We start from the raw sequence: 24,891 nt of genomic DNA, 5'->3' as shown, positions 1-24,891 counted from the left end.
ACAAGATTATTAGCAAGAATGGTACTACCTCTAAAGAATATGAATGATCACAGGTTACAATCCTTCCTGAGTCTTGTTAAAACCTCTCTTCACATACACAATTAGAGTATTAGGGAGATTTTGACAGAAAAGGAAGTCAAACGAGAAACCCCCTCCCCTTTTTATATGAGATCACACAGAGAGTACTACATGCCCTGCTGACCATTTACATTTAGCTCTGAAAGAACCTGGCAGTTCTTAAGAGCATTGTATCAAAAATAAAGCAAAAGATATGAAGATGTAGAATAAGAGGAGGAGGAGTTTGGATTTATATCCCACCTTTCCATCCTGTAAGGAGACTCAAGGTGGCTTACAAGCTTCTTTCCCTTCCTCTCTCCACAACAGACACTTTGTGAGGTAGGTGGGGCTGAGATAGTTCCAAAGAACTGTGACTAGCCCAAGGTCTCCCAGCAGGAATGTAGGAGTGCGGAAACATATCTGGTTCATCTGCTAAGCCTCTGCCACTCAGGTGGAGGAGTGGGGAATCAAACCCTTTTCTCCAGATTTGAATCCACCTGCTCTTAACCATGAAACCACACTGGATACGCAAGAGAAGGAGTAGCTATTTTTTTTTGTAAATTGGGAGACTTTGTCTCATATTTAGATTATTTTATTCTCTCTCATTCTGTCACTAGAGGGCAGCATTGTTTTTTTCTGTTGGAGTCAATTTTTTTTTGTGAAACCGAAAGAGAGACTTGTGATGCATTAGTTTTATTACAGCATTAACTTTGTGGGCTAAATCCCCATTATCAGATTCATTAAGTGCATCCTTAGCTCATCTTCATGCATTTGAAGAAGTGGGCTCTACTCCATGACAACTTAACAGCATGATAAACTTAAAAGACCAAAAAGATCTTTGTTTTTCTGTATCCATCTAGCAGAGTTTTTATGATATTTAAAAGCAATGTGGGAGAAGCATGGCTTCTCTTGCATTGTAACATGGTCCCTTTGTCCCACGGCTGTCTCACATCAAATAATGTTTGCAGGCTTTTAAAAAACAATACATCAGCCCACAAAAACTATTTACTAGAAGTAAAAGGCAGATGCCATCAATCCATCAAACCACATCCAAATTTTTAAAATATAATCAATTGTAATATGTTTCTAGTTCCCCTAACTGGATCCACCCCTCTCCGTTTATCCATCTTCCCTTCCCATTCTCAAATCCACAGACAGAAGACATGTTTAGTCAGAAGTTCTAATTTATTATAGAACTTTTCTCCCTGTTGTTTATCGTGTGCAAAGTGTGTCTATTTTAATGTGGGGAAGCATTCAAAAATTTCTCTTTTACTTACCTCACAGACTGATCGTTGTAAGGATGCAGTGAGGGAAGGAAGGATGAAAGTGGGGTATAACGATCTAAATAAAAACAAATTTCTCTATTCTGGATAACACGTAGATTGGCTGTTAGTCTGCTCAAAATATTCACTCTGATTAAACCAAGGACTTGAACATACCTGAGTGCTCAGGTGGGATCTCTGAGCCATAGAAAAGAGCAAATCTTTTCTCCTCCATCTCAAATACGCATGTCTTTTTCCCATGATTGTGTGCGGTGAGTTGTGCGGGACCCATGATGGCTTCCTTGGTGGGGCTCACATTCTTCTCATAGGTGAAACATGGTAACTGCTAATCTCCATACTGCATTGCAGCCCTGTTGCCAAATGAAGAAGCCTTTGGAGGGGAAAAGAAGAATAAGAAAACACAGTGTAATTCCTGAAGCTGCTAGGAATCTTTTTTGCACACACCATTTCCACAAGGGTGTTAACCTATACTGCCACCGTCTCCACTGGTTTGTTTCCTCAGAATTGTCATCTCTTCCTCTTTAAGTCATAATCATCTGACTTTAAAGCTGATCTTCTTGCCTATTTTGCCTGTTTCCAGCTTTTCTCTATCCACTTCCTCCTCTCTTTGTTTTGTTCAGTTTTACCTTCACTGAAGTCTCTGACATTATATAATTGGTAATTAATATAAGATGTACAGAAACTAGAGTTTGATAGCCATAGCAAAACAATATGAAAAATCGCTCAGCTCTCTGCAACTTAATTAAAAATAAACCTTGCAGAGTCCAGGCTGTTAAATATTTCATCATATATCAGACCACTATTCTGCCTCTTCATAGTTCACGAGGTGTCCCAAAATAAAATCAAAATGAGTGACAACTCAAATAAGTCAAGCCAGCATCAGATAAGCTACAAATATTAGAATCAGCCAAGAGAGTTACAAAAAATACTTCACCAAGGACCTGGGAAAACAAGAACGTCTTCTACCTGTTGTCCAAAGTTCCAAAGAGTAGGTCCACTGGTCCATCTAGTCTAGTTTCACACACCAGCCAACCTGTTGCCCTGGAGGGCCAACAAAACAGGTAATCGCGGCTGAGGCCCTCCCCTGTGACTGCCTCCCAGCACCTGAGATTCACTGCCTCTGGGTATGGAGGCTCTCTTCAGTCACCATGGCTTGAAGCCACAGATGGAATTTCCTCACAAATCACTCCAACCTTCTTTTAAAGTTCCCTATGTCCATGGCTATACTGTGTCCACCAGCAGTGAATTCCACAGTTTAATTATTCACTGAGTAAAGAAATATTCCCTTTTGTCTGTTCTGAATATGCTTCCTAACAATTTAATTGGGTGCCCCTGAGTTTTAGTACAATGGGAAAAGGAGGAAAATACTTCAGTCAACTTTCTCTACCCCTTGCATAATTTACCAACTTCAATCTTGCCTCTCCTCAGCCATCAGTTCCAGACACTCCTGCCTTTCTTCAGGGTTGGTTGCCCTCCTTTCTAATTTTTTCCAGTTCTGCAAATATCTTTTTAAAGATTCATTAACCCAAACTGCATACAATAAATGAGGATGCACCAACTACTGCACAACAGTATTGGCCATTTCATTTTCAATCTTTGCCTGGAGTTCGTCCTTTTCATCACTGCTGCATACTGGCTGGACCTTTTTATTGAGCTTTCCACAGTCCCAAAATCTCTTCCAATCTCAACCTCAGACAGTTAAGACCCTATTAGCATATATTTAAATTTTAGATGCTGTTTGTTTAACATGCATCCCTTTACTCTTGGCACACTGAACTTCATTTGCCACATGGCTGCCCACTCATCCAACTTAGAGAGATCTTCCTATAGCAGTTCACAATTTGCCATGGTTTTCACCATCCAGAATAATTTGGGATCATCTGCAAATTTGGCAATTACAACACTCGCCCCAATTCTTAATTGTTTAAGAACAAATTAAATAGAGCCTGTCTCAATACTGATCCTTGTGGGACTCTACTGCTCACTTCACAACTCTGTCAAAAATCATCTATTCATTCCTATTCTCTGCTACCAGCCATTTAACAAACTTTTAATCCATAAGCAGACCCATCCTCTCATCCCATGATTTCTAAGCTTACTCAGGAGTATTCGGTAAGGAACCATGTCAAAACCATAGCTAACAAGTCTCGCTCAAGAACAGGAGGGGGGGGGGGGTTGAGGCTGTTTTCTGCTGAGGCAAAGGAAGAGGTCTGTTTATTCATTCCCCCTCCCCCAAGTATCTAAAATAGCAGAATTAGGGATGGGCTTCCTTCCCTTTTTCTTCTTTTCCAGTTTTTCTATGTCAACTGTGGACATCATCACTGCAGCACTGAAGTGGAAAAAGGTTGAAGTATTTTCTCAAAACAGAAGAAAGGAGAAACTCTACACCTCTCTAAACTATATCAGGGAAAAGGGCCAGCTGAGGGCCTTTCCGTAAGGTACAGTTTTCCATGTGTCCAAAATTAATTCCTTAGCATGTGACTGGGATCAGGATCTCAGCATATTCATTTAATTACTTATGTCCTACCCTGCTTTTCTCCCAAATGGGAACCCTAAGCTACTTACATCATTCACCTCTCCTCCATTTTATCCTCACAACAACCCTGTGAGGTAGGGTAGAAAGAATATTTGTCTGGCTCAAGGTTGCCCTGCAAGCTTCCATGGTGGAATGGGGATTCAAACCTGGGTATACTAACACCAACACTCCCCAACCATTATCCCATACTAGTTCTCACAACTGTAGAAATCATATGGAAAGAGGGAGAGTAAATTCTCTATCCTGCTCTCTTTTCCTGATTTGTAATGGTCCTGGGAAGCCAATATTTGCTCCGCTGGAGAAACGCATGGGCTTCATGTAAGTTTCCCCAGCAGACTAAACAGTAATTCCCCAAGACTGTGTCAGGTGTGGGGGAGAAATACTTAAGCTCCCTCTCCCACACACTATTATCGCCATCCCAATCAGAGCACAGATCTCACAGTATGTATCTAATCAGAATCCAGGGGCTATCCAGCTCTGGGAATTAGTTTCAGGCAGAGTTCAGGTAAATAGTTTATCTTTTGAATTAGGCATTATTCTATTTCTAGGTCCATTCACATTTTATAGACCCCCCAGTAAATTAGCTGAAGGTTTTCATTAAAAAATAAGTGATCTTTTTTTTATTCTGTCAGACTGGCTTAATCACAAATATGCCGTCTTATTCTATTCTTCACATATGAAATGAAATACTGACCCCTGTAATTAGCTCTTGGAAAGAAAAAGCAAACAAAGGATGCCGTTTTCTTTTGGGGAGTTATTAACAGAACCAAACTGTCAATTTCAATTATTTTACTTATTAATTATTTAAAAATGTATAAAATATACATTTTATGATTATATTTATCACAAAATATTATAAAATATTTATACCCAGCCTTTACGCTGTGGATGAAGCCAGTTTAAAATTCCAAATTAAAAATACAATGAAACCCCATTAACGGTGTCCCCTAAGCAAATGTGGCTTAAACCCCATTCAAAGCCCTTGCAAATTAAATAGCTTTACAGGGCTTTCCAAAGACTTCTGAAGATAATGCCCCCTCATCTCAAAGAGTCTGCTGCACCAGGTGGGAAGGCACTATAGAGAATGAATGGCCTCTAGCAGCTGCTAGGTTGGAACCTAAAGGTGAAACTGTGTACTGCTGGAAGAGTTAACCCCTTATCTAACTACAACATGGCTCTGATCTAGGTTTGCCAATGTCCAGGTGGGGTCTGGAGATCTCCTGACATTACAACTCATCTCCAGACAACAGAGATCGTTCTCATTTAGAAAATGGCTGCTTCAAAAGATGGACTCTATGGCGTTGTACCCCGAGGTCCCTCCCCTCCTTAAACCTGCCCTCCCCAGGCTCCAGCCCCCACAAATCTCCATTTCCTAACCCGGAGCTGGCAACACTATCCACAACAGCTTTGAAACCCAATAACAGATATCCCAGGATTATGTCAGTTTCGAAGCTTAGCTAAAATGATTGTATTTAAATAATTTTAATTTAATGTAATTGCAAAAGTTTGTTGCCTTATGTGTGCCAGCTAAAATTTGGCTTGCACTGCCTGTCAGTTGTTGAGAGCCAACACGGTGCAGTGGTTAAGAGCAGCAGACTTTAACCTGGAGAAGCAAGTTTGATTCCCCACTCCTCCACAGGAAGCTTGCTGGGTGACCTTGGGCTACTCACAGTTCTCTCAAAACTCTCTCACCCCATCTACCTCATAAGGTACCTGTTGTGGGGAGAGGAAGGGATTGTGATTATAACTCACTTTGAGACTCTTTAACATAGAGAAAAGCAGGGTATAAAAAGAAACCAATCTTCTTAGTCTCAGAGCCAAACATATTAGGAAATCTTACAACAGAAACAAACCACACAGCCCAAAAATTATAAATACAGCCTGAGAGGAGCATCTCTTCTTTGGGTGGTGATCATGTATTAATGTTTTAATAAATAAATTTTAATAATCTCAAGTTCCCTCCAGTCACACAGCAGCTGCAAGTTACAGTTTTTTTAAAAAATAGAGATCTCAAACTGAGCACGCACACACATCTCACCTCATGCTCTGTTTCTGTGTGGGAAAATGGATTGTGGGCCATTCCTCCCCTTGTAACAGACTTCTGCTCCTGGTTCCACTCTTTATTTTCTAAAAGTCATTTCCCACAGCTGCTGTGTGGCTTTGGGGGACCCAGATCCAAATGATTTAAAATCTGAACATGTAGTTTGTCCCTCGGTTTCAGCTTCTCTGCTTAACTATTAAATTTACAATCTGCTAGCGGACCAGGCCATGCTTCGCTGTGGCTTACTATGTGGAGCCATGCATGGAAGGGAGGAGGAACAGCTTGTTCCCCCAGCGTAGCTTGGAACGCTCCTCCTTCCTGTCCCTGTGTGTTGTGGGTGCTTCCAGCAGAAGGAGGGTTCACGTGGCATGAGCGCGCACGCCACGGTGATTGCAGCCAAGCCATGCCCCCTCCCCCGGAACGGCGGCCCCTCATTGGTCCGCCGTGGGTTTGGGGAAACTTGAGTTTTACTGGGCTCTGGTGTGACCTGCAAGCCCAGTGAAGGTCATAAAACCTGCCCACAATGGGAAGCCACGTCGTGTCAAAATTTGGGAGCAATCGGCCCAGCCGTTTCGGCGTTAGAGCATGACAAACAAACGCACAGTTACATTACATATATATATATAGATAAAGCGATTTATTATCTATACATCTTGTTGCCCAAGATATAACAGAAGAGATCTTTAGGCTTCAGCAGAGAATTTTGTCATTACCCTGGATATTAAATAAAATATATTCAAATTTTTTGACTGTGATGTTCTTCCAGCATTTCCCTCAAGACAACCTGGGACTGAGGAGTAGCATAGTGAAGAATCAAAGAAATAAAGCAACAGCAGTCTATAGGAGCAAATGAACAAATTGTATATTTAGAGGACTGTGAGGAGAACAGTAAGTCCAGATCACTCTTTCAAAAGACGCTTCCCAGATCCTCTACATCAGACCCCTCTCCTCTTTGTTTTTTACCAGTGCAGTCCTAAACAGAGTAACACCCTTCTTGATTTCAATGGACTTAGGAGGACTGCACTATAAGGATTCCAGATAGAAAGCAGTATGTTTTCCTACATTCTACTTGTATTTTGTGAAGTCTTACTTGAAATCCTAAGTGATAACTGCTCTGTTCTGATATACATGTTATTGAAGACATATGACAATGAGAGGACAAATCTGCATGATAGCCCACACAAGTCACACTTGTTTTCTTGACACACAACAGACTGGTGCCAAGGTGACCTTTTGCTCTGGTCAATTCCTCCAATTTTTATGCCACACTGCAAAAATGTCACATACTTCCTAAAAGGCTTCCTCACTTCCTCTGAGGATTTTCACAGGGAAGTTAAATGTTCTCTCAGAGCTCTCTCGCAATTGTTCCTCTTGCTCTTTCCAGTACCCCTTTTCTCAGGCTCATTTGGGGTAGGCCTAACCCACCCCCTCCATTGTTACATCGCTATTCACAAGTAGCTATGTACTTTCCCTCGCTTATGAAAAAAAATCAGGAGTCAAAAACTGCTAGGGAAAAATTAGGAGTTAGAGATCTTCATGTATTAAACACCTCTTCAGTGCACCTCTGATGGCAAAGTTACCTAAAATGGTTGCATGGAATGGCAAAAGAACAGCCCTTTTCCTTGAAATTACCACTGCCTCCTTCTCTGAACACATCATTTAGCTGAAAAATATGCTTTGAGAGGAAGTAGAAAGGGGGCAACTAAAAGAGGAAGAGTCAAAAAAATTGGAATATGCTGAGAGACACCTTATGCAAGGCAAAAGGAGACAGTTGCAATAGTTGCCTTTGCAGCAACTATCTCTCCCACTTTTGTACTCAGCCTCCTTGGAACAGCTTCCCCATCACCCTTGTTGCAGCAAGACATCCTTGACTACAGGGACGTATCTTGTGTGTGTGGGGAAACAGAATGGGTTTTGTGATATATTCACCACGTGAATATATCATTTTTCCACCTCCTCCCGCTTGCTCATTGAAAGGCTCTGAGCAGGCTCTGGCTCCGGCCACACTTACTCAGGCTGCCCCTCTTCCCTTCCTTGCCCAGCAGGGAGCAGAAGCTGCCTTGTATGACAGGTCACCCCCTCACAGCTGCTCCCCTCCCAGGGCCTGCATGCCGAGGCATCCCAAGGTCACTCCCAGCCAGAAAGGCTTTTCCCACCTCCTGGATGAGCAAGGCTCTGGCGCATGGGGCCAGGCATGGGCTGCGCACGAGTAGCCGAGGCTCCAGGATCTCCCCATCTCCAAATACCTTTGACCGCTGCCTCCACAGGGGGCAGGCCTGTGACAAAGATAAAGACACAGTTCCAATGACACAGGCGATCAAAGCAGCAGCAGTGATACCACTAGCTCCCAGGAGCACAACAATGGCTTTGGCCAAAGGGGCAGTTAAAGGCAGTTGATGCTACTGGGAAGCATCCATCCTTCTCTCCCCTCCACCCGCCCATTCTAGAACTAGTGTACTTTGCTCAGCTGCAGCTGCTCTTCCTCTTGGGGAAGTTTCCTCCCCCTCTTTGACCCCAATGTTTCCAGAAACATTGGACAGGCTCCAGAGAGATCAGAGAAAAGGATGGTAAAGCATGGAAGGCAATGGAAGGGGAAGAGAGCAACATTGTGAGGCTGCTCCAAGAAAATCTCAGGTGGTGTTTGAGAGCACGGGAGCATATCTGTGGAAACAGACGGAATCCTTTCCTACTGGATTTATTACAGAAAAGTAGCTTGAGAAGCAGCAGAGCGTAAAAACTATTTCAAGAGAGGAAACTTCAAGGTTACAAAGATATTATTTGAAGGCAGAAAAGGGAGTTCAGTTAGGAAGAACTGGGCGTGATTAAAAAAATAACATTTTTGTTCATTTCCTAACATTCTTACAAAGCAGTCTCATGCAGAATTATTCCAGCTTTATGCATATACCTTACATCTTGTGTGGCCTGATATTAACTATTAACTCTTCCCACGGCAGAAATATCTATAAAATAATCAGATTAGTTCTAATTGACTATTTATATATCTGCTATGGGAAGAATTTAAGTTTTTTAAAATCAATAATATAACAGCTTATGGATATATTTTTTGTCATCTAGATTTTGTGTGAACAAGTTTCCCTGTTGCAAGACTCATAGTGAACATCAGGCCACACAAGATATTAAGTATATACAGTCTTATATTTAATAATTTTTCAAAAACTTCTTGTTAAAGTATTAATATTAGTTATATTAATTAGACTCTTTTTTTCTCCATCCTTTTAAAGTTTCTATGAAAATTTTTGCAAGGTGTATTCCAGACGTATCTGTAATAATCATATTTTGTATTTATGACAACTGAGAAAGGTTCAATAGGCTGAAAAATGTATGATCCTGTATCGACCATTTATAATGAGTGTACCATCAACTTTATTTGAGATCTTTGTAACAGTTTATACTGATGTTTTTACATGTAGCCTGTACATGTAGCACTGTGTTTTTAGCCAACTTATTGTGTACACCATATAATAAATATAATTATTTTGTTATAGATTTTATATTTTCCGACTCTCTATGCATTATAGTGCCTAGCACCAATTCCTAACAAAGAAGCAGAGTACAAATGTTATTCAGGTTGGGGAAGATACAGAGGAAGAAAAAAAATCCTTAAAGAGCAATACCACTACACAATAACTGCCTCTTTCAATTCACAGGATACGAAGGGCTAGAATTCAAAATATTAAGTAACAATCATTGGTCCTAAAGACTTCCAACCCACATCCTTCCATTTTTATAGGTGTGTTTCAAACCCAGAAATCTTGCTTGTTCCCCATTGTTTTAGTCATAAGAGTCTCATAAGACATAAAGGCAACTTGGTGTCAGAAAGTCTTATCCTGCACCATCCAGTCAGAGGAACTAAACCATTCCCACGCTGATGATCCAGAACTCCAAATCCTATCCTCCTTACCTGGTCCTGTTGTTTTGAGTATATTATTCTCTCTCTCTTTTACTGTGCCAATAGCTGTCTCTTTGATGCCTGACGTCCCCTCATCTGCCACCCACTGACTGAGTGGCCTTAACAGCTCACAGCAGCACAAGGAGCAAAAGAGAAGTCTGGGAGTGCTCTGAGATACAAGCAGATCCCAGAATGTGCTGTGCTCCCTCCCCTCCCTGCAGGATGCACTTGGTCCTCCAATTGAGGGAACGAGAAAGACGAGGTTATTCCAGTTCATCCTTCTGGCACTTTCTCCCCCACACCGCTTGCTCAAACAGCAGCTCTCTGAATCGCTGCAATCAGTGGAGATGAATGACTTACCTGCCTAAAGAGCTTAAGAGCAAGGGAGAAGGTGGCCTGACACAGCCACAAATGCCAGCATTAAATATTTCGTAAAATAACTTCACCTTTCTCGTTGCACATTGCACAGGCTCCTGTGCCCTTGAAGGGAATGGCTAATACAAACTGCATGACCTAACTTTGTAGCTAAACTTTAATATGGGATGAAGCAGACTCACATTTAACAGTCTGGGTTCTCCAACCACAGGATGGCTAAAAGAAAGAAATGTGGACCAACCCAAATTCCCATGCTACTCAGGCATTAAATAATCCTTGAAGGTCAGGTGCTATTTGCTGTGTCCACAGCTAGATTCCTTAACTCCTAGCTATAATCCCTTGATATTTCCTGTCTTTAGTTCTTCATGGTGCCATAGTTCTTCACACACCATACCATTTGCCCCACTTTCCTCTATCATATAGGCTAGACTACTGCAATGTGGTCCATGTGGGGCTGACCCTGAGAAGTGTTCAGAAACTTCAGTTGGTACAGAATCCTACAGCTGGGATGTTGACTGGAGTGGGCCATAGGGATCATAGCGCTCCACCTAAACTGACTTCCAATTTGTTTCCAGGTATAATTCAAGGTCTGGGTCTTGACCATCAAAGTCTTATATAGTTTGGGGCCACTGGCATACCTAGGGTGGGGAAAGGAGGTGGATGCCTCAGGCACTGCTTGAAGGGGGCACCAGGCATCCCAGAGTCCCCCACTGCAAAGCCCTGCTTCCCATTGAACTGCACCCCCACTCCTGAACTCCAAGTGGAGTTTGGGGTCAGAATGTGCAGTTCAAGGCTGAGCCTGGGTCCAGCATTCAACTCTGCGCCCCACTCCTAAACTCAAGCCTTCAGCTGGGTCTAGTTTTAAACTACGGGTTCCAACTCTAAGCCAGCAGTTTAAACCTGGACCCAGCCAGCCAGAGGCAAGACTTGAACAACAGGTTCAGCCTGGCTGAATCAAGCTTTAAATTGCAGGCTTCAGAGGTGGAGTCCACAGTTTAAAACTGGAGGCGGTTAAGCCCAGCCTTGAACAATGCATTCCACGTGAAGATGGGGGGAGGGAGATGTGTAGCTCAATGCTGGGCAGTGCTTCCCCTGGGTGCCATTTTTAGTAGATCTTTAGTGGATTCAACCTTCAAAGGACTGCCCAATCATCTTTGGACGCATTGTTTTGGGTGCCCCAGCTTTCTGAGGCAGATGGCAAACTGGGACAGTGCCTTTTGTGTCATGGCACCAAAGCTGTGGAATTCTCTCCCCAGGGAGATTTGTCTGCCCCCTCCTTGTCTGCCTTCTCCTGTCTTCTGCCGGCAGGTGGAGTCCTGCTGTCTTATCTGGCATCCCCTCAAAGAACTCCTTCCTAACTATAGTTTTATATTATGCATTTATTTTCTCTGCTTTTTAACCCTTTTTAACATTGTTTTTAAGAAAGTATGTTTGGAAGAGGAATTTATTTCACTGGTTTTATAATGTATCTTATTGTATATGTTTTAAATTGTTAGCCACCTTGGCAGTCCTTGTAAGGGCAGAAAGGCAAGATATAAATTTTATAAATAAAAATTGTCTGTTCAAGCTTTGTTCTTCTATTTCCTTTAGTCTTATTAAGCCCTAATATCTTGCTGTGCTATGCACTATTTCTACCACCCTCTTAAGCTTTGTGTTCCCATTTATGCAACCCACCCAGTCTAGCATGGAGCCACAGTTTGGACAGATAGCTATGACTGTTCTTTTACTTTCAACCTGGTATTCAAAGCTTGGATACACCTGGATAAAAACTTACATGTAGAAGCACCCTAAATGATCGCAGGGTTAACATAAATTGATATGTGATGAGATTTGGGGAAGGAAATACAGGGTAAGCCCCTTTAGCCAATAGGTTGAATATGTATCTTTTTGTCAGATAAAGTTGTTCTGTCCTTTTGATGCAGAAAACCAGAGTCAGGGATCAGCTTTCAGCAGTGCAATATGCCACCCTTCTATCAGTACTACAAGAGATTAAGCATTATTACAATACCAACTGCAGCACAGAGCAAAAGGGTGTCAAGCATTCAAGGCCAAAAAGTGACTGTAGGGTCTTAAAGCTGTAGGGTCTTAAATTGTTGTTGTTGTTGTTGTTGTTGTTGTTATACAAAATACACAGCAGCCAGGTATCACTGTCAGTGTTGGCCTACGTCATCATCGAGCCCCAGCCAGGGGCCTAGGATGTTGTGACGTATCGGCGAAGGATGTTTGTGGAGCCCAGAAGTGTGGCTTTTTGAAGTTGACAGATGTTGATTTTGTCAATGTTAATTTGTTTCAAGTGCTGCCCCAGGTCTTTTGGGACAGCACCCAGCGCGCCGATGACCACTGGCACCACTGCTGCTGGTCTGTGCCAAAGATGCTGGATCTCGATCTTTAGATCCAGGTATTTCGCGATCTTTTCATGTTGCTTTTTGTTGACCCTACTGTCATTGGGTATCACAATATCAATGATCCACAACTTTTCTGGTTCGACGATGACAATGTCGGGTGTGTTGTGCTGCAGGACTTTGTTTGTATACGAAAGTCCCACACTATCTTGGCTTGCTGATTTTTGAGGACTTTTTCAGTTTGATGTTCCCACCAGTTGCTAGAGGTGGGCAAGTCATAATTTTTGCAAATGTTCCAGTGGACCATTTTGGCCACACTGTTGTGGCAGAGTTTGTAGTCAGTCTGCACAATCTTTTTGCAGGAGCTGAGTATATGGTCCACAGTTTCATCTGCTTCCTGGCAGAGTCTGCATTTGGGATCAGCTGAAGTGTTGTCGATTTTTGCTTTGATTGCATTTGTTCTTATCGGCTGTTCTTGAGCGGCGAGAATTAGGCTTTCCGTCTGTTTCTTTAGCGTCCCTGATGTTAACCATCACCATGTTTTGGTGTCATCCACTTTTCCTTTGATCTTTTCCAAAAATTGGCCATGCAGTGCCTTGTTTTGCCAACTTTCTGTCCTTTCTTTCAACACTTTCTGACGATACTCTCTCTTCATGATGTCAACTTTCAGCAGTTTTTTATTGTTCACTTCTGTAAGTTCCCATTGTTCACTGCTTTTTATGTAGTCGGCAAGTGCATGCTTTTCTCCTTCGACAGTCTGTCTCACTTGTAAAAGTCCTCTGCCACTGGATTTGCGTGGCAGGTACAGCCGGTCAGTATCACTACGCGGATGTAGCGCACAGTGGATTGTCAGGAGTTTCCTCGTTTTTCGATCCAATTCATCCAAATCAGCCAGAGTCCAGTTTACAATGCCAGCTGTGTATCTGATGACTGGAATCGCCCATGTATTTATTGCCTTTATTGTGTTTCCGCCATTCAGTTTAGTCTTCAGTATTTTCCTCACTCTTTGCTTGTATTCTCTACCAACAATTGTTTTCACTTGGGAGTGTTTGATGGTGTTCAACTGCAAGATGCCCAGGTATTTGCAGGCTTCCTGTTGGTTGTTTCTAGTAGTCTGACCATTGGGCAATTCAATTCCTTGGCTTTCTTTAATTTTCCCTCTGCTGATTGTTACTGTCGCACATTTTTCTAGTCCAAACTCCACTGAAATATCTGATCTGAAAATTCGGACTGTATTGATCAGCGTCTGGATTTCAGTTTCCAATTTTCCGTAAAGTTTCAAATCGTCCATGTACAACAGGTGCGAAATTTTCTGGGCATTCTTTGCCATCTGATATCCCAGATTCGTTTTCCTTAGGATTGTTGTTAGTGGGATCATTGAAATGACAAATAGTAAGGGCAACAATGAGTCCCCCTGGAAGATGCCTCTCTTGATGTTGACCACTCCATACTTTTCTCTTCCAACTAACAGTTCTGTCTTCCAGTTTTTCATTGCATTTTCAGTGAACATTATGATGGTTTTGCTCACACCAATGGTTTTTAAGCATTTTATGATCCAACTGTGGGGCAACAAGTCAAATGCCTTTTTGTAGTCAATCCACACCATATGTAGATTTGTCTTCCGATTTCGACAGTTCTCCAAAATCATTTTGTCAATGAGGAGCTGATCTTTTGTTCCCCTGCTTTTTCTCTTGTTGCCTTTTTGCTCAACTGGCAGAATGTTGTTGAGTTCTAAGAAGTCCACGATCTTTTCAGCTGTTATGCCAGTGAGCAGTTTGAATGTAGATGGCAAACATGTTATTGGCCTGTGGTTTGATGGAACTGTGCCTTTCTTTGGATCTTTCTGCAGTAGGTACGTTATGCCAATTGTTAGCCAGTCCTCAATTTCACCTCGCTGCAGTGCTCTATTGAAAAGTTCAGCCATGACTGGATGCAAATCCGTTAGATACTTCAACCAAAGGCCGTGCAATTGGTCATTTCCGGGAGATGTCCAGTTTTTGATCCACTTTACTCTATTTCTAACCATATCAGTTGTTATCACCAGTTTGTCCATTTGATATTCACTCATCTCCTCTTCAAATTGTTTTAGCCAGCTTGTATTTTGGTTAAATCCTTTTTCATTTTCCCACAAATCCTTCCAGAATGACGTTGTTTCAGCTTTTTGTGGTTTGGCGAAGTTGCCTTTTCTACCACAATTAATGTTTTGGTAGAATCTTTGCTGGTCAGATTGAAACAGTTGGTTTTGCTTGTATAGGATGACTCTTGCTTCATATCTTTTGATTTTTCTAGCCGTTGCTGTTATTTGCTGTTTCACAGTCTCCAGTGCTTCATCCACTTTTCTGTTGTTTAGCCAGTACTTCTTAATCAAGTATTTTTTGATCTTCCCATTTTTCAGTTTTTGTTCTTTCATGTTCTTCAAGTTACTGGCATCTGACCATAAGTTTTTTATTTTCAATTCCAGTCTAATTTTCCATTTGGGCGTAGAACTCTGCTTCATTTTGACTCTGATTTTGAACCCCAATTCTGTTGTTACTATGACTGCTGTGCTATACATTAGCTGGTTGCACTCTTTCAGTGATGTTATCCTGATTGTAACCAGCGCTTTATTGACGTCTTTCATACGGGGCGCCAGTTGTTTCTTTGCCACATTTTTTAGGCTTGGCAACCTTTGCCTTTCGGCTGATGATTGTGCATGAATCAGTATTCTTTCTTTGAGTTCCTGCTGTTTTGTGGTCAGTTCATGTTCCAGTTCTGGATCAACATGTTGGTGTTCTTGATGTTGATCCACTTTTGCTTGGATGTCATTGTGGACAAATTGCAGTTCATTCAGTTCTTCTCTGGCTCTCAAAACCTCAGCAGGAGGATTCTCTACAGTCATGATGTTATTTTCTAATTTTTCTGTTTTACAAAAATTCTCGATTTCCTCCAACTCTGCTTCACTGAAGATCTTGCTCCGAGTGATGAATCATCTTTGATCAGTCAGCCTCTGCTCAGCTATCTCAGTATCGGGATTCCGTTTCCATAATTCGAACATTCTTTTCAAGTAGCCACGTTTTGATGGTTCTGATTTGTAGTAGCAAGCCATTATTTCACAATTTTCTGGCACAGTGAATTTTCTTCGTTTATTTGTTTGATTTCCTTCCGATAACCCTGCAGGCCTGTGCCCCAGTTGCTCAGCAACAGCACTTGTGCCCTGTAGCCCACTTGTCGATGGATGCCCAGGTACATTGACACCCAACGCGGTCCTTGTTGACCTGGGAGGCGACCGATCCGGCATAAGATTTTCCTTCAAATGTCTTACCATGTTGATGGGTTGGTGGGTGCCATTTAGTCTGGCTCCTCGGTCAAGGCCTGTCTGGCTTGGGTGACCTTTCTGGTAGAATACACTACTGCCAGCATAGCCCTCAGCATCACTGGAGCACACAGGCCCCCTCACCGCGACGAGGCGGCACCCTATGAGGGGGTCGTTGTTGTTATTGTTGTTGTTGTTGTTGTTGTCGTCATCATCATCATCATCATTATTCATTAAACTTAATAGACCACTCAACCCCCAAAGGGTTCTGAGTGGTGTGTGGTGTGTGGTTCTGTTCATAGAGGAGATGTCAACAAATCACTGAATACCAGATACTGGGGCAAACAAGAGGGGGTTGTTACCTTCATATCCTGCTTGCAAATATCTCACTGTTGGAAACAGAAACAGAACATTATGAAAATGTTTATATCTCCTTATGAAAGGGGCCTCAAGGTGGCTCACATCAGCATGTAAAAAAAACCTACCGCAAAAAGACAGCACAGGGTGTTTGTTGTGAGGGGGGAAGGGCAAGGAGATTGTAAGCCCCTTTGAGTCTCCTTAGGAGAGAAAGGGGGGATATAAATCCAAACTCTTCTTCCAAACTCTTCTTCAATATCAAAACAGTAAGATTAGAACCACAGTATCAAACTGAAGAACAAATTAGACTTCTCAAGGGCCCTCCCAAAGCCTTATTCCAGAAGAGGGAGAACTACCATGAAAAATTCCCACAATCAAGCTAATACATAAGGGAACAAACAGAAGAAACTCCCATGAGCAGATTAGACAGAGAAAGTTAGATATTTAATCTGACCCAGCATGAATCTTTCAATAGCACCAAAAACAATTTTGGAAAAAGAATAGCTGACAGAAGAAGGATCAGGAATGCCAGCCTCCAAAGGGGAGCTGGGGATCCCCCGAAATCACTGCTCATCTCCAAACTGCATAAAAAGGATGCTTTGCAGGGTGGACTCTCTGGCAGTGTGCCCCACTTATGTCCCTGTCCTTCCAGGTTCCACCCATAAATCTCCAGGAGTCTCCCAACCTGGAGCTGGCAACTCTACTCCCCCGACCACCACCAAATTTAATAAATAATACATAATCATGCTAAAGGGAGAGTCCTTAAATCATATACAATCAAATGCTTCAGGAAAAAGTGCTTCAATAAATTACTAATATAAAAAAACCGAGTGTGCTCCTATTTTTATAAAAGCTGGCCAAATAAGTACTCGGATATACTTGTGTATAAGTCGACCCGAGTATAAGTCGTGGCACCTAATTTTACCACAAAAAACTGGGAAAACTTACTGACTCGTGTAAAAGTCAACGGTGGGAAATGCAGCAGCCAGCGGCATAGAGCAAGGCGCCTTCGCCATTCCCCCTCTGCCCCAGGGAGAAGACAGCCATCTTCTCCCTGGGGCAGAGGGGGTTCCCTGCTCAGTGCCAGCAGAACAGTGCAGGGCGCCACCACCATTGAAAGGATCCTGCCCATACCTTCAGACTGAATAAACTGAAAAGTATGACCCTATCAATGCTAACAGAGTCCAACTCAGAATGGATGCAAGAGATTTTATCCGCAAAATGCTGAGCAAATGGTAACGGTGGTTCACCAAACGGACCATCTCCTCCTGCTGATCAGATCCCAACAGGCCTCTGACCACCCAGAACAGCTCTGCAGGCCTACACTGATTAAACTTAATGGTAGCGGAAAAGTGTTATTGCTTTTTGCCACCATCACTGTAATGGAGTATGCCTGAAAATGAACTTTAGCCCATGTCCTATCAGATGTATCCCAAGTCTTGTTCCACTGCTGTTCTAGAAGTCTTTTCAGTGCCTGCAGCCCCTCAGAAAGCCAAATGGCTGTCAGGTATCTTCTGGCAACCAGTGGGGGTGGGGAAAGTTTACCAGGAGATGAGAGGCCAAGACTGGGTTGCCAGCAACACAGTGGCATCACTTCTAGCGTGCACCAGAAGTGACATCATCACATCACCAGCATCATAGAGAACACTTTGATATTTAGGCAAAAACCTTATGGTAGAAGTCATTTATGCGTGTTTGTATTAAGTGCCGTCAAGTCACTTCTGACTCATAACAACTATATGAATCAATGTCCTCCAATACATCCTATCATTAACAGCCTTATTCAGGTCTTGCAAACTGAGGACCAAAGAGTCCATTCATCCTGTGTTGAGTCATCCTCTTTTCCTGCTGTATTCTTTTTCCTAGCATTATTGGCTTTTTCAGTGACTCTTGTCATCTCATAGCATGATCAAAGTACAATAGCCTCAGTTTAGACATTTTAGCTTCTAGGGAAAGTTCAGGCTTGATTTGATCTAGAACCAACTTACTGGTCTTTCTGGCAGTCCACGGTATCTGTAAAACCCTCATCCAACAGCACATTTCAAAGGAATCTACTTTCCCTCCATCAGCTTTCTTCACTGCCCAAGTTTCACATTCATACATAGTAATGGGGCATATAGCATAAATCAACTTGATCTCAATTGGCATTGACATATGCTTACACTTAAGAACATTTTCTAGCTCCTGCCATTCCAAGTCTCAATCTCCTTCTGATTCATTGGTTGAAGGCATTGTTACCATAGAATTTCTGCCCAAATACCAGAGACTCCCTGAAATGCAGGCAACATGATGATATCATTTCCAACTTCTGGGATGACTTGATACCACCTGACTCCTATGACTCAGCTAGGCCTGGCTGCTTGCTACTGGTCAATAGTGGCCACCCTCCACGTTATGAAAGTCAGTATTGTGTAGCAGTTACAGCTTCAGAGTAAGATCTGAGAAACGAAGTAGGGTCTGAAAGACACCCTTCTTGCTGTGGAAGCTCATTAGGTGATTTTGGACCAGTCATGTACTATTAGCTTCACCTACCGCACAGGGTTGTATTACAGATAAAAAAGAGAAGAGGAGGATAATGTAAGCTGATTTGGTTCCCACTATGAAGAAATAAAGAAATAATAAATAAATATAGATGGAGATGGGAGGCAGATAAAAGATATCTCGGTGAATGGCTGAGAAAGAGACAATGAGTCAAGGAAAGGGAAAAGTATATGGGGGTTGCTAGGAGGGCAGAAAGAGGAAATAGTGTGAGGCATGGGACAGAGGAGAAAATGAGGTGCCACCCATAGGTCCTTCAGGGTTCCCTACAATGAAAGTGGGCCTATCCCAGTAGTTCACATGATGCTACTAGGCAACAGTTTTCATGGGTAGAAGTTACTGGGGGAGAAAGGGTAAACTTAAAGACAAAACGGTAGATAAAGGCTGGTTGGCTGTCAGGTGCCAACTCCAGGTTAAGAAATACCTGGATATATTGGGGGTACAGCCTGAGAAAGGTGGAGTGTGAGGAGGAGAGAGACCTGAGAGGGGAATAATATAGTAGACTTCATCCTCCAAAGCAGTCATTTCTTCAAGAAGAGCTGGGACTGCCAACTGGGGTTACAGGTCACCCAGAATTGCAACTGCTCTCCAGATGACAGAGATCAGTTCCCCTGGACAAAATAGCTGCTTTGTAGGGTGGGCTCTATGGCTTCATAATATGCTGAGATTACTTCTCTCCCCAAATCTCATCTTCCTAGGATTTCACCCCCAAATCTCTAGGAATTTCCCAACCTGGAGCTGGCAATTCCAGGAGCTCTCCAGGCCCTACCTGTCGGTTAGCAATCTTAGAAGGAAAAGATGAAGCAGGGAAAGGGGAGAGGCTATAGCAGCTTTCAAGAAAAGGAAAGAGAAAATAGTGTGGGAGGAGGAAATGAGATGTTTCCTGCAAATCCTTGTCTCCCTAGTTAAGAATTGTTTACTTCTTTAGCAGCTCTTCAAAGTGTCAAGAATAGAAAAGTATCACCCAACATCTGTTCCTTGAGGTCCTTTAACTGGATGTACCGGCAATTAATCCTGGAGACGTCATATATGCCAAATGTACTACAGTATCAGGCCACAGTGGCTTCCCCAAATTATGGTATACTTGGACCATATCCGCAGGAAACAACAAAATTGGCAGGTCTTCTTGAAAAGTGGCCAGAGAGTTTCAGGCAGAGATTCACCCTATGGCTCCCCACCTACATCAGACCCAGCCATCCCTGTTGGAGTTTCTAAACTGAAAAAAAAATGCTGCCATCAGCAAGCACTCAGTGGTCCATTCGAAAACAGCCATTGGTGCACTGGTGGATTACTGTAATTCAGTATTCTTTCTGCTTACATCCACTTTAGATATCCTGCTAATTATCTTATACACTTGCTAAATGTAACAGATGTTCTCCCCATGTCTTCATTTTAAAGGATGGCTGCTGAACAGAGCAAGTACAAAGGTAGTCAGAAGCCAATGATGTAAAATATAGTAATGACTGCAGGCCGCATTAGAAAAGAAAAGAAATATTCAAACAAATATTCAAACCAAATATTACAATGTTCAACGTGCTGCATGTATCAAAGAGCAACCTCTGGCATATTGTATCATCTCTACTGTTTGTAATAATATGGACTGTGATTATCAGTCAGTTAACGGGTTAATGCCTATGAAGGTACTTGATTGATAGCAAGAGGCCAGGCTAAATGGGTTTCTTCCAAATCCATGATTCTCTGTTAGTGAATTTATCTAGCTTACACTAACTCCAGTAACCAGAATCTGTCTATTTGACTGTACACTGAAGAGTTATACAAGCGAAAAGAATATTCTAGCTGCTGGAATTCATAAGAGAATTGAGATTATTGGGGGAGGGGTTATGTTAATAAAGTTAAAATGAAGATAAATATTAAAACAGAGTCATACCAGAAAAAGAGGATTGGAAGCATACAAGTACACATGCAAATATCCACACAGCAGAAAATCTGAGTACAAGGAAATCCTTCTGCAGTATGGGTCCAAATATCAGGCTGAACTTTCTGCAGACTCTGCCCTGCCAAGCTGCATTCCCTTCTCACGTCTGACATCATCACAAAATGACCTGCTGGAAAACAATCCCACATGTCAGGCAGAGTCCCCTTGGCTCCAGGCCATCCAGTGACATGGCTGCCATCAGGGCACACCCACCAAATGAGAAAAGAGAGCCTTGAATTTTTCTCAACTTCAAATATTCAGAATGTTCCTGTTTTCTTCCAAAAGCCCTGCCCTGACTGGAATCTTGTGTTAGCCAAGACTTCATCTGGCTTCAAACTTCAACCAGAAAACTCAGAACACAGCTTAGAATAACTCATTTGCTTGCCATGGCTTCAATCTGTGGCACTGGGCCTCACCTATACCACTGGTCATCCAGATAAAATGGAAATCAAAATCAGACTAATAGCCACCACTGGGGTGTAGGGTGTCATGTATACAGAGAATGTATTCATCAGTATGATACAAAAGGGGGTAAAGGAATTAATACCTAAAGAAATCCAGATCAGCCCAAAGACATGATCATATCAAAGTTCCATCTAGCCCAGCATTAGTTCTAGCATGACCATCCCAAATAATTTACTGAAGTACACAAAAGCATCATTCTTTGCCAGTACCTGGTAATCATAGTGGTTTCATTTACCTATTGTGATGAATATTCACTGACAGACCCTCTATTCATTTGTCCAGTACTTTTTAAAGTCACCTTAGCCAGAGTCACTTCTGTGTCTTGCGACGGAAACTTCAATTATGTTACGTTGCATGAAGGACTTTCTTTTATATACCAGGATTCTGCACTTAACACCAATCAGCCTTATCGAGTGACTCTGAATTCTCAAATCACAAAGGACATTTTTTTCTTGATCTTCCACATCATTCATAATTTTATAAACTTCTATCATGTCCCTACCCTATAATTTCTTTCTCCAAAACTTAAATAACTTCAAAAAAAGGAAGCCAGGCTAGAGGACCTACTGTTATGTGTTACTGGGAATTCTATTGTATCACTTCCAAATATGAACATAACATAACAAGATGCAAAAAGAGGCCACACAGAGTTGCTTCAAGGCACTTAACTGTTCCACTTCATTTACAGCTATGACAAAATTTTAAAAAATGTTTCTGAAAATGGCTACCTTCTTCGGTCTATAAAAGCTACTTAAAGGTCAACCCAGCTTTTTAATTCAAAGTCCTCACATCTAGTTCTCTCAGCTCATAGGTGTAATTTCAATGTTTAATGGACAATTGCACTACAAGAGGGCGCCACTCAAGCATAAAAATATCAAAATCGTAAATTGGCAAAAAAATCACTAACAAAGGGACTATTTAATCTTTTGCAGTTTTTAACTGATCTGTTCTAATTAAATGGCTACATCTCCCCTCTCCAAATCTTTCTAATTGTACACTTCTAAGTGGTAGTGATTCTTTTTTCATTTTGATACTGAGCTCAAGGAAAGGATTATAACAGCTCAATTATGAAACACAATTGAGTGGTTTTTATCTCCCTGGGATAAGATTACATGTTTCTCTTAAACAGATAATACTAAAGTTGTACAGAACATAGCTGGCCAATCTGCAATCAATGTGCTGCAGTTTGTACTGAGAGGAGGAGTTTGTACAGGCTGCCATCAACTTCCTATCAGCAGCACTGGAATGGGCAACAACAACCTATCACACTAGGCAATATACAAATTCCAATGGTTGATTACACTAGTAGCACCCCATTTACCCATCCCTCTATAGGGAAGAATAATAGCATCTTCCCTTCCTTCTTAGGGGGAGCTGAAACAAAGAACTGTGTGCATCATAGACTTTTTGATGCTAGTTCTTCTGATACCGTTACAAAACCCTTCTGTTAAAATTTTGATTTATTATGCTATCTGGTGGTTTTACTCTGTTTATTATATCAATTTGTTTATTATATTATTATATTATTACCTAAAGATCTGTAGTTTCCAGGTAGAAAGCTGACATTTAAAGATTTTAAATAAATAAAATCAAGCATGCTGTCAGCAACTCCTCCAAACCCTACTTCCTGCTCCCTGCAAGCAGAATTACCTTGAAGCTCCAGAAACATGTGTATTGTAGGGCATGGAATTTATTTGTGGTTCACTTGCCCCAAAGGCTGGCTACCAGCAAGCAGTTGAAAGACAAAAGACCAAACTCACGGCTAGTCTGCATGCTGACTATTCCTGACTGCCATTATACCAATATTTTTCATTGCTTACATATTAATTTCTGCAGTGCTCCGAACTTTTAAAGCACATTGTAATCTCTTTTTCTACAGCTGACAGAAAGATAGTGACTGGATCAATGCCATCTAGGGAGTTCATGTCTAAAGGGGACTTTGAGCCACCATTTCCAAGGCTAAAGTAGAGTTGTTGTGGTACACCAAGTAATTTTGCAAACCTGGTTCCAGGCTTTGGTGAAGTGTGGGTAAAAGATCATAATCACTTTTCCCCTCTCTCCTAATATTGCAGCACAGGTGAAAGATGACAGCTAAAACATGATCACCTGCAGTTCCTGGTGACAGATGTGACAGTGTTTTAATTGCAAACTGTCACGCTACTATACTAATATATTCACATCTGATCCCCTGTCCCAATCAATTTACAATTACCTTTCTGAACATGTGACAAAATTATCCCCACCGCCATCCTTCTGCAGAAGACTAAAGAGGCAAGGAAGTTGCTTCAAGGCCTTATCCAGGGTGAATTTATTCAGAAATAAGTGTTGCAGAATTCAGTCAGGCTTATTTCAAAATAAGGACACATAGGATTGCAACCACATTTACTCCCATTGTCACAGGGTTTACACACAGGAAAGCATGGACAGGAAGGAAACTTGAAGCACAAATGTAAGGATTGTGTTGTTAATTCCAAAATAATTAATCCAGAATACTTAGAAACGTTTTGTACGCACAATCACCAAAATAACTTTTTATACATGCCTTGAAAACATGTAGACATCTCATTTTCTTCTACTACTTCTCACCTGTCCTTTAGTGGATACTGCTGGTCACAGCTGCTATGCAAAAGTAAGCAGTTTGGAAGAGTTCAACTGCTCTGTACCTGTGCTGGCAAACAGGACGAGATCAGAAAAGGCTCTGAACAGATTGCTTTCTTACCGCAGAGCCCTCCTTATTCATAAGCACAAATACACGTGTATGTTGCCTCAGCGCCAGCAGGTGGACTTTGTTTTGGCACCTCAAGTTTTCGTGCGAAGGAATTAAAGAGAAATAATACCCAAAGACAATACGGTAGACCATAAGGTCAGCTGTAGACTGCCCAGTAAGCGCCACCGAATGCCCAGGTCGCCCGGGGCGATGGTGCAAGAAAGAAGTGACCCGTCCGCGACATCAACTCCAGGAATGCCCGAAGCCCCGGAAGGGGAGGTGACTTGATCCAAAGGACTCCACCGCGAGACCCACCTCTTTGCAAAGAGTGGGTGATCGGCCCGACCATTCAGTTCCCCTCCCCGGGGAAGGTCACGCCAATCGCCGGGAGAGGGAGACTCGGAGCAGCGCGGGACTGTCAGATTAGCCCCGCGGCGTTCACTTTTGGACCCGAGGCGAGTCGCGCTGCTTGAGTTGCTGTGATGCAATGCGAGCAGCAGCCTCAGAGTCACATGCCTGAACTTTCCCCCTCTCCACCCTCAGTGTGACCTCCCCCCCCCCCCCACACACACAGACGTGCATGTAACTCGATTTCCACACTCCGGTGTGCATGACGACCCAAACGAGGGGGAAGAAAGTTGGAAGAGACCACAAGGGCCAATCCCCTGCCATGCAGGAAAACAATCAAAGCAATCCTATTTTGAAACGGGTAGCTGCTATGAACTGAGACCAAAGGTGAGTTGCAAAGACCTCCCCAGGAGCTCTTGATAAAAATGGAATTTAAACCCAGGTTGAGATTTCTGATGTGATAAAGATATTAAATTCTGTGTATTGTCGAAGGCTTTCACGGCCGGAATCACTTGGGTGCTGTGTGGTTTCCGGGCTGTATGGCCGTGTTCTAGCAACATTCTCTCCTGACGTTTCGCCTGCATCTGTGGCTGGCATCTTCAGAGGATCTGAATATTAAATTCTGTCTCTTCACCCATTTTGTAACCTGTTTAAGGAAGAAGGCCTCGCTTGGCCAAATTCCCAAAGTATCTAAGAAAGCTTGT

General features: G+C 42.3%; 1 protein-coding gene across 6 annotated transcripts in view; it reads right to left on the bottom strand.

Moving 5' to 3' along the window:
- The window catches only part of NR1H3 (nuclear receptor subfamily 1 group H member 3), a 47,161-nt gene that overhangs the window by 13,376 nt on the left and 8,894 nt on the right, over positions 1 to 24,891 (bottom strand). For 2 of the 6 annotated variants that reach the window (XM_048483902.1, XM_048483906.1), the window contains exon 2: positions 1,497 to 1,710. In XM_048483902.1, coding sequence (XP_048339859.1) covers positions 1,497 to 1,611 — 115 coding nt within the window. In that variant the 5' untranslated portion in view covers positions 1,612 to 1,710. Of the gene's footprint in view, positions 1 to 1,496; positions 1,711 to 9,839; positions 9,939 to 20,619; positions 20,748 to 23,718; positions 24,063 to 24,154; positions 24,282 to 24,891 lie in introns of those variants that run through there. The other 4 variants (XM_048483907.1, XM_048483904.1, XM_048483908.1 and 1 more) reach the window with 4 other exon arrangements.

Source organism: Sphaerodactylus townsendi, linkage group LG02 (assembly GCF_021028975.2).
Source record: "Sphaerodactylus townsendi isolate TG3544 linkage group LG02, MPM_Stown_v2.3, whole genome shotgun sequence".
NCBI lineage: Eukaryota > Metazoa > Chordata > Lepidosauria > Squamata > Sphaerodactylidae > Sphaerodactylus > Sphaerodactylus townsendi.
Note: the sequence above shows the minus strand (reverse complement) of the source record. Positions and strands in the feature narration are given on the sequence as shown.